At 42.2% G+C, this 16,448-nt stretch overlaps 1 protein-coding gene across 1 annotated transcript in view; it reads left to right on the forward strand.

Annotated features, from left to right (window-relative positions):
• LOC145394098 (GPN-loop GTPase 3) overlaps positions 1 to 16,448 on the forward strand; it is a 48,271-nt gene that overhangs the window by 5,235 nt on the left and 26,588 nt on the right. The window contains exon 2 of the mRNA XM_080268077.1: positions 460 to 607. Coding sequence (XP_080124203.1) covers positions 507 to 607 — 101 coding nt within the window. The 5' untranslated portion in view covers positions 460 to 506. The remainder of the gene's footprint in view (positions 1 to 459; positions 608 to 16,448) is intronic.

A 16,448-nucleotide genomic window follows, 5' to 3' on the forward strand; every position in this document is an offset into this window, starting at 1 on the left:
AATTTTTTGCGGTTTTTGGCCCATTTTGGGAATATTGGATCCCAGGACGATTATGTCCGGTTAGTGGGGATGTTCGGATATTGGGCGTTCGGATATTAGAGGGATTACTTATTATATATACTATACCATTTGATTATTGTAGTGAATCTATAATACAGTACAGTACTGCAATGATAGTGAAAATGGTTTAAAAACCATGTGTGCAATCCAGACTAATGTCTGAGATATCAGAAAAAGTCCAGGATAGCAAGGGGAAGTCCAGATGTTGCTTTTGTCGGAATTTTGTTTTTTTTTTCAGAATGGCTTGGGCCCCAGTTAGTCCGTTTTAGTGAGGTTTTACTGTATTGTTATATTTTTCTGTGTATTATTATGTGTTTAGTACAGAACATATTGAACACCAGATTATCATTAGTCTCTTTTGTAGTTATATTGTGATCCTAGTATTTTTATGTATTGCAGATTACAGTGTAAGATTTGGTAACACTGGCTGACTGAATTTTGCAACCATGAGGTTTTGCCAGCTTGTCCTTGGTCCTGCTGGGTCAGGGAAATCAACCTATTGTACTGCCATGCAGAAACATGCAGAGGCCATCAACAGAGTAATAAGGTAAGTGGTTGACTGCTGGACAGTTTGAGACAAAAGTTTGTCTACTAATCCACTGCATATAGTTTGCACTTAGGAAATGTTTGTTACTTTCCTCCCCGATGCATGATATCAGGGAGAATCAGTGGGTATATAAACATACCAAAACCCTTTCAGTTTAGGAGAGTTATTAATTTCTTGAGAAGAGTAAGAATTATGTGTAGGAGAGATGAAATGCTAGGCAGGTTTTTGTCCCTGACTATACGGAAGACACTCAGCTGCTGATAGCTTGGTTATTTTTTGGTGGCACATATCCTAGAACATTTAAAGTATGACCTGCCTCTTCATGTATTTGGTGATAATGTCCCTTAATTAACAGTGCACTCACTCCTCGTAAATCGTGTGTTCATAAATCACGGATTCTTAAATCACGGCTAGGTGGCCGTCAGACTGCCGGCAACCGTAAATCACTGTTAAGTCATGAAAATCGCGGATCTAGGCACCCAAGTGGGCCTTTTCCGAGGAGAATTGTAAACTGTGGCATTCAAACTGAAAATCGTGACCCAACAACCAATCACCACGTGTCCCTGGTGGCAAGTGTGCATACTAATGTCGCCATGTTGTTGTTGTTCTTGTCCCGCCAGTCTGCACACTACAGACCATCGCCATGGAGTATGAGAGTTACCTGCCTTTTTTGTGCAACTTCCCCCTGCCTCCTACCTGCCATGGTCCCCCCTGACCCCCCAGTGAAGCGCTTTAAGCAGTATGGCGTCAAGAAGCTGCCACAATTGTTGTACAGTCAACGTTTGGAGCTCATTCGTCGTGTTGAGAGGGGAGAGAAGTTTTCAAAGCTGGCGAAAGAGTTTGGGAAGAACAAGTGCTGAGAGGTTCTAAGTTCTTCCCAGCACCATCCCACTTCATTCACTTAAGCAATTTCGTTGTAGCATTAAGGTGAGATCCCTTAATACATGCACTGAATATTCCTAAATTTGTATGTTTGTGTTTGATGGTGCCTAGATAGGTTGGCCAAAGTCCAGACCCAAATTAATTTTTCACATAAAAGTTATTATTCATAAATCACAGAATGCGTAAATCATGGCAATGGTCCAGACCCAAACTGCCGCGATTTACGAGGATTGAGTGTACTTCCCTCTCTCGTACTACAGTTTATAGTTGCTAGGCAATTGTGATATAATTTAGACATATAGGTACTGTATTTTGATAATTTGTTGGAAGAACTGATCCTAAATGCATCTGTTGCTTCTAAAGAAAAGTGTGAATGAAAATATTTCATGGGCGTTCTGCTGCAAAACAGAATAGTTTTGGAGGTAGCTAACAAAAATCCAAACTACATTAACCCTTTCGATACTTAGGGTAGTGATGCAAAAGTCACCCGCTTATTACTGGACGACACAGGCTGCGTCGAACCTAATCCCACCCGCTCATTACTGGATCACGCAGGCTATGTTGAACAAAATCACCCCTTGATGGAAATAAAAAACATCATAAATTAGCGCATAATTTATATTCGCTGAATGTTTTTATCAACACCATAAGCAAGTACAACTATTTGAGATTACGTGAATAAAAAATCACGCAGATAGTGGCATAAATAAAGGCAGGGGAAAAAATAATTTAGCAACAACTTTGGCCGTGTGAAACACCGCTCCCGCACTGCAGCATGATCGTAAGATAATTTCCTTTTGCGGTATGTAAAACCGACCCAAATTGTCCTACATTAAATGTTTATATACCAAAATGTAGCTAATGAAATTTCCTAAAACTCTTTCTTAGTAGCTAACAGTTCCCATAAAACATATTTCTATGAGGAAACAAGAAGGAAAGAAAAAACATCGTAAATTATCCCATAATTTATATTCGCCGAACGTTTTTATCAACACCATAAGCAAGTACAGTACAACTATTCGAGATTACATGAATAAAAAATCAGGCAGATTAGAGGCATAAATAAAGGCTGGGGAATAAATTACATAGCGAAACACTGCTCCCGCCCTGCAGCACGATTGTAAGATAATTTCCTTTTGCAGTACGTAAAACTGACCTGAATTATCCTACAGTAAATGTTTATATACCAAAATGTAACTAATGAAATTTCCTGTAACTCTTTCTCAGTAACAGTTACCATAAAACATATATTTCCATGAAAAAACAAGAAGGAAGGAAAAAACATCGTAAATTAACACATAATTTATATTTGCCGAATGTTCTTATCAACACCATAAGCAAGTACAGCTGTTTGAGATTATGGGAATAAAAAATCAGGCAGATAGAGGCATAAGTAAAGGCAAGGGAAAAAATAATTCAGCAACAACTTTGGCTGTGCGTAGCACCACTCCTGCACTGCAGCACAATCATAATTTCCTTTTGCGGTACGTAAAACTGACCCAAATTGTCCTCCAGTAATTGTTTATATGCCAAAATGTAGCTAATGAAATTTTCTAACACTGTTTCTAATTAACAATTACCATAAAACATATATTTCTATGAGAAAACACGAAGGAAAGAAAAAACTGTAAATTAGCGCATAATTCATGTTTACCAAACGTTTTTATTAACACCATAAGCAAGTACAACTATTCGAGATTACGAGGAGAAAAAATCACGGAGATAAATGCAAAACTAAAGGTGTGAGGATAAAATGTTTAAGAAGTACCGCAAGTGTGGAAATGGGGGGGGGGGGGTTCTCCCAACACTTGGCCAAGATAGAACCATCCCACTTCTTGAGTACTTGCCCGCGGTTGGATGCAGCCTGTGTCATCCAGTAACGAGAGGGTTAATTGTATGGGAAGGTGTTGACACTTCAAGGATAGAGATAATATAACCTTTTAAAGGCAATACTGGCTGTACAGTACAGGTATACGAGCTCTGTCAAAAAAGAAAACAGACCTTTTTCAGTACTGCACCAACTAACTGGTATAGCATGATCTCAGTGGGAGTGCTGTGTAGTGGCAACTTTGAGCTTTAGTTTAACAGTTGCCGCATCACACCATGTCACTTAATTATCAAGGTACACACACTTGAGTGACATTGCGTTTAGTGCAATTGGTGATATGTTACAAGTTGAACAATGAACCATCTTGAAGAGCAATGTGTTTGCCTAAAATTCTGTCTCAGATTAGGAAAAACTTTACGGAGATTTTTCAGATGTTTCAACAGGCCTATGGGTAGGATTGTTTGAGCTGTATGTAATGTGACAGGTGCTTCCAGTGGTTCAAATAGGGAAGAACATCCTCTGAAGATGATTCCAAATCTGGTTGGCCTTTCACATCAAGAGACTATGGTCATGTTGAGAAAGTGCGTCCTGTCCATGAAAATTGTTGCTTAACTGTCTGTGAAATTTCTGAAGAAGCAGGCATCTGTAAAGTTTGTGCTGCATGATTTTAACCGCAAACCAGAAGATGCATCATGTTACCACAGAATTATGCTGCATGTCTTGACAGGCAAGCAAAAAGAGAACCATGTCACAGTCAGTCAGGAGCTGTTCAATTATTGAGACACTGATGAAAACTTTCTGGAAAATGCCATAACAGGTGATCAAATGTGGGTGTATGGCTGTGATGCTGAAATGAAAAAGCAGTTGTTGCAGTGGGGTGAAATGCTGTCATCACTACCAAAAATTGCACGTCAGAGTCGCCCAAATGTGAAGGTGATCCTGATATATTTTTTTTTATTGGAAGAGTGTCGTTTATCATGAGTTTGTTCCACATGGTCAGACGTTCAATAAAGAGTTCTAGTTGGACATCCTGAAGTGTTTGAGGGAGGGCAGTGTCCTGCTGATAAAGGGGTTACATTCCGAGAAACTGCTCATAAATCAATTTTTTTGCAAGTCAAAAATGCATTTAATACACCTAACCAACTGAACGTCATAACCTAGTCAAGCCTACCTTAAATGTGCATAGAACACTTGCAGCTGGGCAAAATCATCAACACAAAGCCTATTTTGTAATAAATTATTGCATATCACATATTATTTAATGAATACTGTACTGTGATCGTCGGTTGCAAAAGTCCAAGTTCACATGTGATGGCCATTACGGGCTGGTTCGCAATTCCCCGTCACAACAAAAACAGGACAAGTTGCTGTCTAGAGTAACCGTGTTTCTTCGTCACAGTGGTAGCAGGAGAGACAGAAAGGCATTTCGTAGACATGATGGATGCACAAAACACAACGTAGATAGGGGATGGTATCCAAAAAAAAATGCTGGCAACACAGAACACTTTAGAGCATTGGAGTGTCGATTGTTTACACTAACGACCTCCCAGGCAGACTGGGAGTGACTCAACTTGCTGCCACTGCGTCATAGTGCTTGTCACTAGCCCTGGAAACGATCAGAATTCAAATTTCGAAGGACAGTTTCTAAATTTGAATTGTCAGAAATTTTTAAGGCAACTGTTCGTAAGTAGGGGACCTCCTGTATAGGACATGACTGTCATAATGAAGAGGTTTAATAAGGCTATATCTTATCACTCGAGTTGGAAAAACGTATCTTAGTCTACAAGATCTGTCCAAAAAGAAACTAAACTTTTTAACCTCTTAACCTCGGGTTACGCCCATAGTCATTCTAGCGAAACATGCTTTATACCCCAGGTGACGACTATAGTCAATCTAGCAAAATTTGAAAAATCACGTGTTTTTTCCTCCCCTCAGCCACCCTCCACCCTCACAGTCAGTAAGATATCTTAGAAAGTTGTGTATATATATATATATATATATATATATATATATATTGTTTCTTTTCGTTTCATTTTTAAAGGCTCCAACATGCTTGCATGTGTCGGCCTTGGTCACCTAATGGCGGCACTCCACGCTGCACGATCCATTGCAGCCTCCCTGTTCAGTCCCTTAACCCTAAGGTCACACTTAATGACCTCGTCCCATGTCTTTCTCGGTCTACCCCTCATAACCCCACCCCCAATATTAACACTTCTCACCTTCCTCACCCAATTATCATCCCCCATCCTCTCCACATGTCCAAACCACCTCAATCTACCTCTCCTCGTCACAACACCAATACACTCCAGTCCCATCCTACCTTTCAACTCTTCCATTGTAAACCCAGCCCCTCCAGGCCTTGGACGCAGGGACACACTGCACATCCACCTAATCATTGTCATTTCTGTACGTCTGAGCCGGCGAATATCTTCCTCCTTCACTGCCGAGGTCTCACTGCCATACAGCCTTACACTCCTAACACATGCTGCATACAAAGACCCCTTAGCACATAGGGAGAGCCCTCTCAATGTCAGGAGAGGCAAGAGCTCCCTGAACTTCATCCAACCACTTCTCACCGTAGCCACAGCACACACCTCCAGCACACAACATGTCTCCCAAATAACAAAACTCTTCCACACACTCAAGAGATTCACCAGCAAGTTCAATCCTTTCACGTCTGACAATCTCCACCTGCTCACCCCGGCACGCCGTACACATAAAATCTGCATTATCTCGCAGTCTACCTCTGATACCACTACATCTCTTATGCACTCAGTTATCACACGCACCGCACAAGATGGAATTACTTCCCACGTCCTTGTGGCAAACTGCACATTGCCACTCTCCCTCGTCTTTGACAGTACTGCCCCCAACCCTAGATATCATCACTTTTGTTTTATCTGCATTTACCCTTAAACCCTTTTGCCCCATACCATCTCTCCACTTCCTAAACCTTTCCTCCACCTCCCTTTCATTCTCTGCAATCAACACCAAATCATCAGCATACAACATCTCCCACGGGAGTCCGTTTCTAAAGTCACGTGAAGGGCTTCAAGTACCATGATAAACAACATGGGACTCAAGACTGACCCCTGATGCACACCAACATTCACGGAAAACTCATCACTCAAATCTCCATTCACTCTCACCTGGGTGTGAGCACCCACATACATGGCCATAACCACCCCAACCAGCCACTCCTCCAAGCCAAGCTTTCAAATTGCCCACTTCACCACATCTCTAGGGACTCTGTCAAAGGCCTTTTCCAAATCAACAAAAACAAAATAAAGATCCCTTCTCCTATCAATATATTTTTCCTGAAGCTGTCGAACAATGAATATGGCATCAGTGGTCCCCCTACCTGGCATAAACCCAAACTGCATCTCATCAATATTCACTCTTTCTCTAATCATACCTTCTAAAACTCTCTCCATTACCTTCATTATCTGATCTAAAAGCTTTATACCTCTATAATTCCCTCTTACCAGGGCATCACCCTTCCCTTTATACACATTTACAATTACACTCTTCAGCCAATCATCTGGGACAACACACTCATAAATAATCCTGTTGATCAGGTCAGTGACTAAACTCACCCCTATATCGCCTGAGGCCTTCAACATTTCGGCAGTCAACCCAGACACACCTGCTGCCTTCCCCACCCTCATCCTGCCTATTGCCTCACTCACAGTAGCAGTATCAATCAAAGGCCAAGGGCCAGACACTGGATCTGCTGGCTCCAAACCTTCCCTGTCCCAGTCAAACTCCTCATTCAACAACCGGTTATAATGCTCTCTCCATGCATCTTTAATATCCTCACTGTTCACCACTACCCTTCCTTAAGCATTCTTTACACACTGCTCACCTATGATATCCCAATTATCCCTTCACCTGACCTGCCACCCTAAATATATTTTTCCTTTCCCCATGATTTAGGTTATCAAGTAATTGTCTCTGTGACTCAGACTTCGTCCTGTATACCTGTCTTCTAGCCCTATGCTTGGCAGCCAAATATTCCTCTTTGCTACCACCCTTCTTCCATTCCCGGAAAAGCCTTCTTTTCTCCTTAATTGCAGCTTCTACAGCCTCATCCCACCACCAAGTTACTTTATGTCTTGGTGGTCCTCTTGTCCAGCCGCATGTTACATCAGTAACTCTCAAGAAATTGTTCTTGAGGGCTCTGTACTGTTCATTAACACCTCTGTCTACAGCTCCCTGTTCAGCCACCACTCTCCTCAACTCGCTATAGAAGGCATCCCTTACTACTTGGTTTTTCAGCTTCCATATTTTCCTCCTAGGTACATAAGTCCTCTTTTTCATCACTTGTTCTTTAAGCACCATATCACAAATCAATAGTTTGTGCTGCTGCACACTTTCCTCACTTCCTATAACTTTAACATCCCTCACTAACCTCCAATCGGCCCTCCTAACCAGAAAATAATCTATCTGATTGCTATTTCCCCCAGACTCATACGTAATTAACCTACTGTCTCTTTTCCTAAAATATGTGTTGCACACAATCATGTCCATTGCCTCCCCAAACTCGAGTATCCTTTCCCCTTCTGCATTCCTTAGACCATATGCACATCCCCCATGCACTCCTTCATAACCTTGTGCTGCTTCACCTACATGACCATTTAAGTCCCCTCCCAAAATCACTATCTCATCATCCCGCATACCACCCACTACACGTATTAAATCATCTCAAAATCTATCTTTCTCTGATTCATCCAATCCTGCCTGTGGAGCATATGCCGATATAATGGCAGCTATCTTTCTTCCCAACAGAATTTTCACTACCAATATCCTATCGCTTACTCTCACATATATATACTGTATTATATATACAGTATATATATGTGACTTTACACTCCCTCCTCTGTCTTTCTTTCCTTCATTGTTTCCATTTCCTTCTACCTGTGAGTGAGTCTACAGTGAGTGACAAGCTAATTGGTTTCCTGTACACCAGGAAACCATTTACTCTGCTGGGTGGTAACCATATAGCCAAATTTTGGCACCTGGTGGTTTAGTGGGTAATTATTGTGCTCCAGTCGGATTGATCTGGTGAAGGTTTATATCCAAGGGGTGGTTGGGGTTGATTGCTCATGTAATGCCTCTTAGGGATGAGTGAGGCTGGTCACTCTTATCTTAAATGTCGAGACCAACTGCCTAGCCCCGGACTCCTACGCTCCTCATGGGGCAACACAGGATTGGATGATGGGTGGATATATATATATATATATAGGGTATATGTATAAGTAATAACCCCAATATCCGATGTAATAGAGCCAAAGGCACGTCCGGAAAGTGGTCCTGTCCAGATAGTGGGTCCCAGCCTCCTGGACTTGTACATATGGATCCTAACTCAGAAAAACACCTATACAACTCCCTCTGGACATGCATAGCACCTATTTAAGACCCAAATCACTCCAATAAGGGACATAAAAGACTGAAATAAATGCAAAAGAACCAGGGAATGGGGTTTTAGAGGTGAGTTTATACAATATTAAACATTCTGGGTACTTACAACAAGTCCCTGGCTCCTGGACTGGTTTCAACCACCAGTTTGCACTCCACAGTTAATCCTTTGCACTCTAAATTCTAATTTCTTAACACTGCACAGCACTGTAAATTCCCGTGTGTTCTAGTGGCTTTGTATTGCTGTTTATTCACTGTTTATTCACAAAAAACGATCACATGTGGCTTGCATTGCGATGAACATTCTGCTCTCAATCGGAGTTAGGCTGTGACTGTTGATGATGGGGTAACAGAGTTGCCAGATCGCAATGACCACATTACCAAACTCCTCAATTTTCAATACCAAATTTAACTTTTCATTAGCAAATTCGTAAAGCTAGCATCTATTCTTCACTAATTATATATACAAGTGGAAATACATGTAATCTATCTATCTATTTATTGCCAGACGCTATAATCCCGTACGGGGTGGCCATTTGACTTTGAGTTATTTGTTTTACAGGGAGGGGCACTAACCCTCCACCAACCCATTTGACACGTAGGGAGCACGTATGGTTTGGTTATATGGTTACCACCCAGTGTTGTAAATGGTTTCTTGGCTTACAGGAAACCATTTGTCTTGTCACTCAATGTAAAGCCACCTGTAACAGAAAGAAAAGCATTAAGTAGTGATAGGAAAGATGGAAGAAATAGGAAGAGAGGAGGGCAGGCATAGAAAAAGAATGATAAAGGCTAAGGAAGAAGTAGGCAGCACTACATCAAGTGAGTGGATGATGGTAGCCACCACCTACCACTTACACTCTTCTTATAATTAACAGCATATTGATTATTATCACGCTATATAGGCTACAAAATTAATCAGAGAGAGCAAACAATCCACCGTCTCCATCGTGTGTATCCTCATACATGTGGAAAATCCGTTTGGTATGTATTTTTCTGATTCATTACGAAACATATTTTTCATTACCAAATTGGCCCACATTTGGTAATGAAAAATACCAAGTGGCAGCCCTGACAGGGGAGGGGGAGGAGGGAGGAAGGAAGGGGTGAAGGGTCCATGGTGTAACAGCTGTTCGGCTCCACGTAGCAATTTCAAATTACGGGAAGGAAAAAAGTCGGATTTTTTTCGAAATTTTTGCGATTTTTGGCCCATTTTGGGAATATTGGATCCCAGGATGAATATGTTCGGTAAGTGAGGATGTCCGGAAATTGGGCGTCCGGATATTACGGGGATTACTGTATGTATATATATATATATATATACTGTATATATATATATATATATATATATATATATATATATATATATATATATACTGTATATATATATATATATATATATATATATATATATATATATTGAGATTGAGATGGTTTGAACATGTGCAGAGGATGGGGGATGATAATTGGGTGAGGAAGGTGAGAAGTGTTAAAATTGGGTGTGGGGTTATGAGGGGTAGACCAAGAAAGACATGGGACGAGGTCATTAAGTGTGACCTCAGGGTTAAGGGACTGAACAGGGAGGCTGCAATGGATCGTGCAGTGTGGAGAGCCGCCATTAGGTGACCAATGCCGACACATGCAAGCGTGTTGGAGCCTTTAAAAACGAACGAACGTATATATTTATATACAGTAATCACTCCAATATCCGGATCAATAGAGCCATCGGTAGGTTCGGATATTGGTTTTGTCCGGATATTGGGCCCCAGCTTATGGACTTGTACTTACGGACCCTAACACAGAGAAACACCTATACAACTCCCTCCGGACATGCATAGCACCTATTTAACACCCAAATCACACCAATAAGGCACATAAATGACTGAAATAAATGCAATAGACACATAAAATGTGGGTTTAGAAGTATGTTCATACATTAATAAACATTCTGGTACTTATGGACTCTAACCGAACCTAACCTAACCGAACCTAACCGAACTCTGAAAAACACATTCCTACTGCACATGCATGAGGTAAGTTTAGTATGGAAAGAAGTACAGTATGACACTTTCTGGTAAGTATAGTATGGGAAAAAATACAATATGAAACATTCTGGTAAATATAGTATGGAAAATAGTACAACATGAAACATTTTGGCTACTTACAGCAAGTCCCTGGCCACCTCGATGAATAACCGCCTCCTCTCGGACTCTGACAGTAAGAACGATTTCCTGAAGCCCTTGCACTACACTCTTCCTGAAGTCTTGCACTGAACTTAGTCACTAACACACAGAAGTCCGTTCTTTTCACAGTGTTCACTTTAGTCCAAATAATGTTCCATTAAATTTAAGTGTTGCACATTAACTTTTCCCAAGTTTTTTAAGTTTCCAAAGCCAAAACAAAGAAGGTTAGTTACGTTAAATTTCTTTTCTACTTAGTCTTTTCTCCCAACTTGAAAACCTTAACACAACACACCGTTTTTCACTGCACAACACTCAAAATTCCCGTGTGGTCTAGTGGAAAAGTTCTTGCTGTTTATTCACTGTCAGAGCCCGAGAGTATCACTGGCAGGCGTCCAAGGGAGTGCATCGGTGGGTAGTGGTGATGGCGTACCGACTACAGAAGACTCTGAAGACAGCCGCAAACTCACGTCAAGCGGTGACTCCACTGTAGCTGATGTGCTGGGCTGTGGCTCGGAGCATGAGGGCCTGTCTTGGGGAGGCAACGGAGTGGAACCAGGGCTTGGCACAGCGGGGGTCACGGGCCTGAAAAAACTGTCAATCGTTGACTGGCCGCAAGGACCGACGATTCTGGCGATTGATGATGCGCTGCCGGAAAGCACGCACTTCCTCCACGAGTCCCAAGGACCCCATCTCCCTGTCGCAGTCCGGGTGTTCCAGGTAGTCTAGGACGAACTCTAGATGTTCCCGGAGTGCGCTCAGCTTGGGGATGGCTGGAGTAGTGTCCTGCTGGGCGAGTCTGCATCATCATCGCCTTCGTCGTCGGAATCTTCAAGTTCGGGACTGACACCAGCAACCGAAGACGCGATCTCGATATCAGACAACGTCTGATACCCAGGGCTCGCCCTCGTCGTCGTCCAACCACTCACGAACATCGTCCACATCAACATCGTCGCCGTGCGTCACGCAGTAGCCGTGCATGGAAGTCATCCACGTCAAACCCTAGGAAATCGTACTCCACATCTGTTCCGAGAAGCAGACGAGACCAACCATTTTCAAGAGTTTTCACAGGGACTTCCTTCCATGCACCAGCCCAGTTGTACAGCGCAGACTTGATGTTGTAGCGGCGAAGGTTTTCCAAAGTCCGCTTGCCTCGAGTGTCACGTCCTTCCCTGCGCTCGTCCTCGTCCTCGAGAACCACCATCACCTCGTCCAGGAACTTCCGACGGTACAGGCGCTTTGTTGCCACGATCACTCCTTGGTCCATTGGTTGAATGAGAGCAGTCGTATTAGGTGGCAGAAACATGCACCTAATACGGCCATTCTCAGCAACCAAGTCCTTGTCGCACGGGTGGGCAGGTGCATTGTCGAGAGAAGGAGAGCCTTTACCTGGTCGCGAGGAATTCCCAGTGTCTTCGTCTGGTAATGTATGACCTCCTTGGCCGAAGTGATGGTGAAACCAGTCTTTGAAAATCACAGCTGTGAACCATGCTTTCAAAGAATGGTACCATCTGACAGGAAGGACATCCATCACCCCACGAAGGCACCGAGGCTCCTTTGCACGGCCAACAATAACGGGCTTAAGCCGGTGCATACCCGTTAGCATTGGCACAACACAAAGCAGATATCCGTTCCTTAGAAAGCTTGCACGGCCAGGTACACGCTTCTCCGTCTCATCGGCGAGAGTGTTCGTTGGCACCGAGCGATAGAATAGGCCAGTTTCGTCAGCGTTATAGACTTGACCGAGAGTGAGGCCCTCCCTGTCGATCAAGCCTTTCACCTTGTGCCGAAACTCGTCCCTCCATCCTCGTTAGCGTCCAATGCTTCGCCATGTGCTTTACGGTTAGTAAGGCCATGTCGCAACTTGAACGAAGAGCCAACCCTCGGATGCCTTGAAGTCTAGGCGTCGTGAAGCCTTGCAAACTTCTCAGCAGCAGCCTTCAGCTCCGTTCCACGTACCATCACACCAGCTGCACGTTGCTGTCGATGCCAAATCAACGTGGAGCGGTCGATCTCTGCATACTTGGGAGTAAACATAACCTTCCTCTCCACGTTGCGTTTGCTTCTCGACGAAGTCAGCCGTGTACTGCATGAGCTTGTCTCGGGAACGCTTGATATCAAACAAAGTCGACCGGGCCAGGTTGAACTCGCGGAGAATGCGAGAGGAAGACCAACCCGCATCAACCTTCTCCAATATCTCCCGTTTCTTCTCCAGAGTCAACACCACTCTCTTCCTTTTCTCAGGAGGCGGGGCCATCATCACACACACTAAGAGTAGGGCAGAGAGCAGCAGGAGGCCTTGCAGCAAGTACGGCACCACCACAAAAGCGAGCACGTGGGCAGCCATGACGAAGAGCGTAGGTCTTGTCGCAGTGAGAGACAGGCGGGAAGTGGGGAGGATGCAGCGGCGCTCTATCGGACGTCGGAGGAATGACGAACCAAAACAATGCTCTCACGCGGCGCGCGCGGCAAGTTCAAATTACGGACGGCAAAAAATCGATTTTTTTTCCAATTTTTTTGGATTTTCGGACCATTTTGGGAATGTTTGATCCCAGGACGATAAGGTTCGGTTAGTGGGGATGTTCGGTTATTGGGCGTCCGGATATTAGAGGGATTACTGTATATCCATCCATCCATCATCCAATCCTACGTTGCCCCATGAGGAGCGTAGGAGCCCGGGGCTAGGCAGTTGGTCCTGACATTTAAGATGAGAGTGACCAACCTCACTCATCCCTGAGTGGCATTACGTGAGCAATAAACCCCAACCACCCCCTGGATATAAACCTTCACTGGCTCAATCCAATTGGAGCACAATAATTACCCACTAAACCACCAGGCACCAAAATTTGGTTATATGGTTACCACCCAGCATAGTAAATAGTTTCCTGGTGTACAGGAAACCATTTGGCTTGTCACTCAGTGTAGAGTCACCCATAGGCAGAAGAAAGAGGAAAGAATGAAGGAATGAAAGACAGAAGAGTGAGTGTAAAGTCACCTGTAGGCAGAAGGACGAGGAAAGAATGAAGGAAAGAAAGATAGAAGAAGATTGAAGGAAAGATGGATGGAGGAGAGGACAGGGCAGACACCCGAGAGCAGCACTACATTGAGAGAGTGGATGGTGAGCACCCCCACCTACCACAAATATATATATATATATATATATATATATATATATATATATATATATATATATATATATATCTATATATATATATATATATATATATATATATATATATATATATAGTCTGTATATATATATATATATATATATATATATATATATCTATATATATATATATATATATATATATATATATACTGTATATATATTTATATGCATACATATATATATATATATATATATATGTATTTACCTATTTGTAGTATACAGGAATTGAGCAATGCTCATGTTGTCCTGTCTCCATATCCACATTTATCAAGTCTACCTTTACACACATGAATGTTTTTCTCATGCACCATCTCTTTGTCTAAGTCGTTCCAAATATTTAAGTATTTACCTAATATACCTAATTGTGATATACACGGAATGTACTATGCTTGTGGGTTTCCGTCGCTGTTTCTCAATAAGTCGAATTTAGCTTTAAACTCGTTTAAGTTTTTAGACTGGACGATCTCTTTGTCCAGGCTATTCCATAAGTCTATACTTCTCTAAGGAAAGCTATATTTCTTGATATCCTTCAAGCAGCTTGACTTTTTCAATTTCATTCCGTGTCCTCTTGTTGCTCTCTTATCCCATACAAACAGATCTTCTTTGTCAATTTTATGTACTCCCACCATGTTCCTGAACACTGCAATCATGTCTCCCCTCTTTCTCCTTTCCTCTAAGGAAGGCAAATCCAGTTTTTCCAGCCTCTCTCTGTAAGACAGGTCTGTCAGACTGGGGACCATCTTGGTTGCTGTTCTTTGTATTCTCTCAATCTTGTTTATATCTTTCTTTTTTTGTGGGGACCACACTACCGCTGCATATTCTAACCTGGGGCGGATCATGGCCTCTATCAATTTTTTCATCATCTCCTCATCCATATAATGAAATGCTACTCTTATGTTAGTCAAGAGTTTATAAGTCTCTCCAACTATCTTGTTAATGTGCTTTTCTGGTGACAAACTATCTTGGACCAGCACTCCCAAATCTTTCTCTTCTCTCCTTTTTGTGATTAATTCATTACCCAACAAATAATTCAGTGATGGCCTCCTTGTACTTTTACCCATTTCCAATATTTTATATTTCTTTACATTAAATTTCATTTCACACGTCCGGCTCCAATTGTGTATCCTATCCAAATCCTCCTGCAGTATTTTACAATCCTCTTCAACCTCTACCTTCCTCAAGATCTTTATATCATCAGCAATCAGACTTGCATAACTGTTCACTCCATCTACCATATCATTTACTTAAATCAGGAACATTACTGGTGCCAACACTGAGCCTTGAGGGACTCCACTTGTTACTTCCCTCCATCCAGACATCCTATCCTTTATTACTGTCCTCATTTGTCTGTCTCTCAAAAAGTCTCTCATCCATTCCAGAAGTTTCCCCTTTAGTCCTCCCATATATTCTAGTTTCCACATTAGTCTCTTATGAGGTACCTTGTCAAAGGCCTTCTCTAAGTCTAAGTACACACAATCTACCCAACCATCTCTCTCCTGTACCACGTCAATCGCTCTTGAGTAAAAGCTCAACAAGTTGGAAACACATGACCTTCCACTTCTGAATCCAAATTGACATTCTGCCAAAATATTCATCTCTTCCAGATATTTTATCCATCTGTCTTTCAGGATTCTCTCACACAGTTTTGCGACCATGCTGGTTAGAGACACTGGTCTATAATTCAGGGGTTCTTCCCTGTTTCCTCCCTTGTAAATTGGTACCACATTTGCCCTCTTCCATTCTTGTGGCACTTTCCCCTCTTCCAGTGAGCATACGATTAAACTGTGAATTTTATCCACCAGTTGTTCTCAGCATTCCTTCAGTACCCAATTAGAAATTCCATCAGGTCCTGGGGCTTTCCTTACATCTTGAGTTTCTAGTAATTTATACACTTCCTGTACCTCCACTTTTATATCTTTCATCACCAGAACATTTCTAATCACTCCCTCCCCTTCCACAAGCTCCTTTTCTTTAGTGAAAACTGACTGGAAACGTTTGTTCATTATTTCTGCTTGCATTGCCGCATCCTTAAAGACTTCTCCTTCTACTTTCAGTTTGGTGATTCCTTCCTTTTGTTTCAGTTTGCCATTAACAAATCTGTAAAACAGTTTGGGTTCATCCTTGCATTTGTCTATTATACTTTTTTCAAAATTCCTTTCTTCCTCTCTATGTATTCTTGTGTATTCATTTCTTGTTCTTTTATATTCTTCCTATGTTCTGTTGTTACCTCTCTTTCTCCAATTGTTCCATGCCTTATCTCTCTCTTTTTTTGCTATCATACACCTTCTATTAAACCACTCCTTTTTCCTGTTTCCTTTCCCTCTTACTCTTGGTACAAATTTTTCCACTCCCAAATTATAG

The sequence above is a fragment of the Coenobita brevimanus genome, chromosome 26 (genome assembly GCF_032717465.1).
Source record: "Coenobita brevimanus isolate Jiangsu-jjx chromosome 26, ASM3271746v2, whole genome shotgun sequence".
NCBI classification, from domain to species: Eukaryota; Metazoa; Arthropoda; class Malacostraca; order Decapoda; family Coenobitidae; genus Coenobita; species Coenobita brevimanus.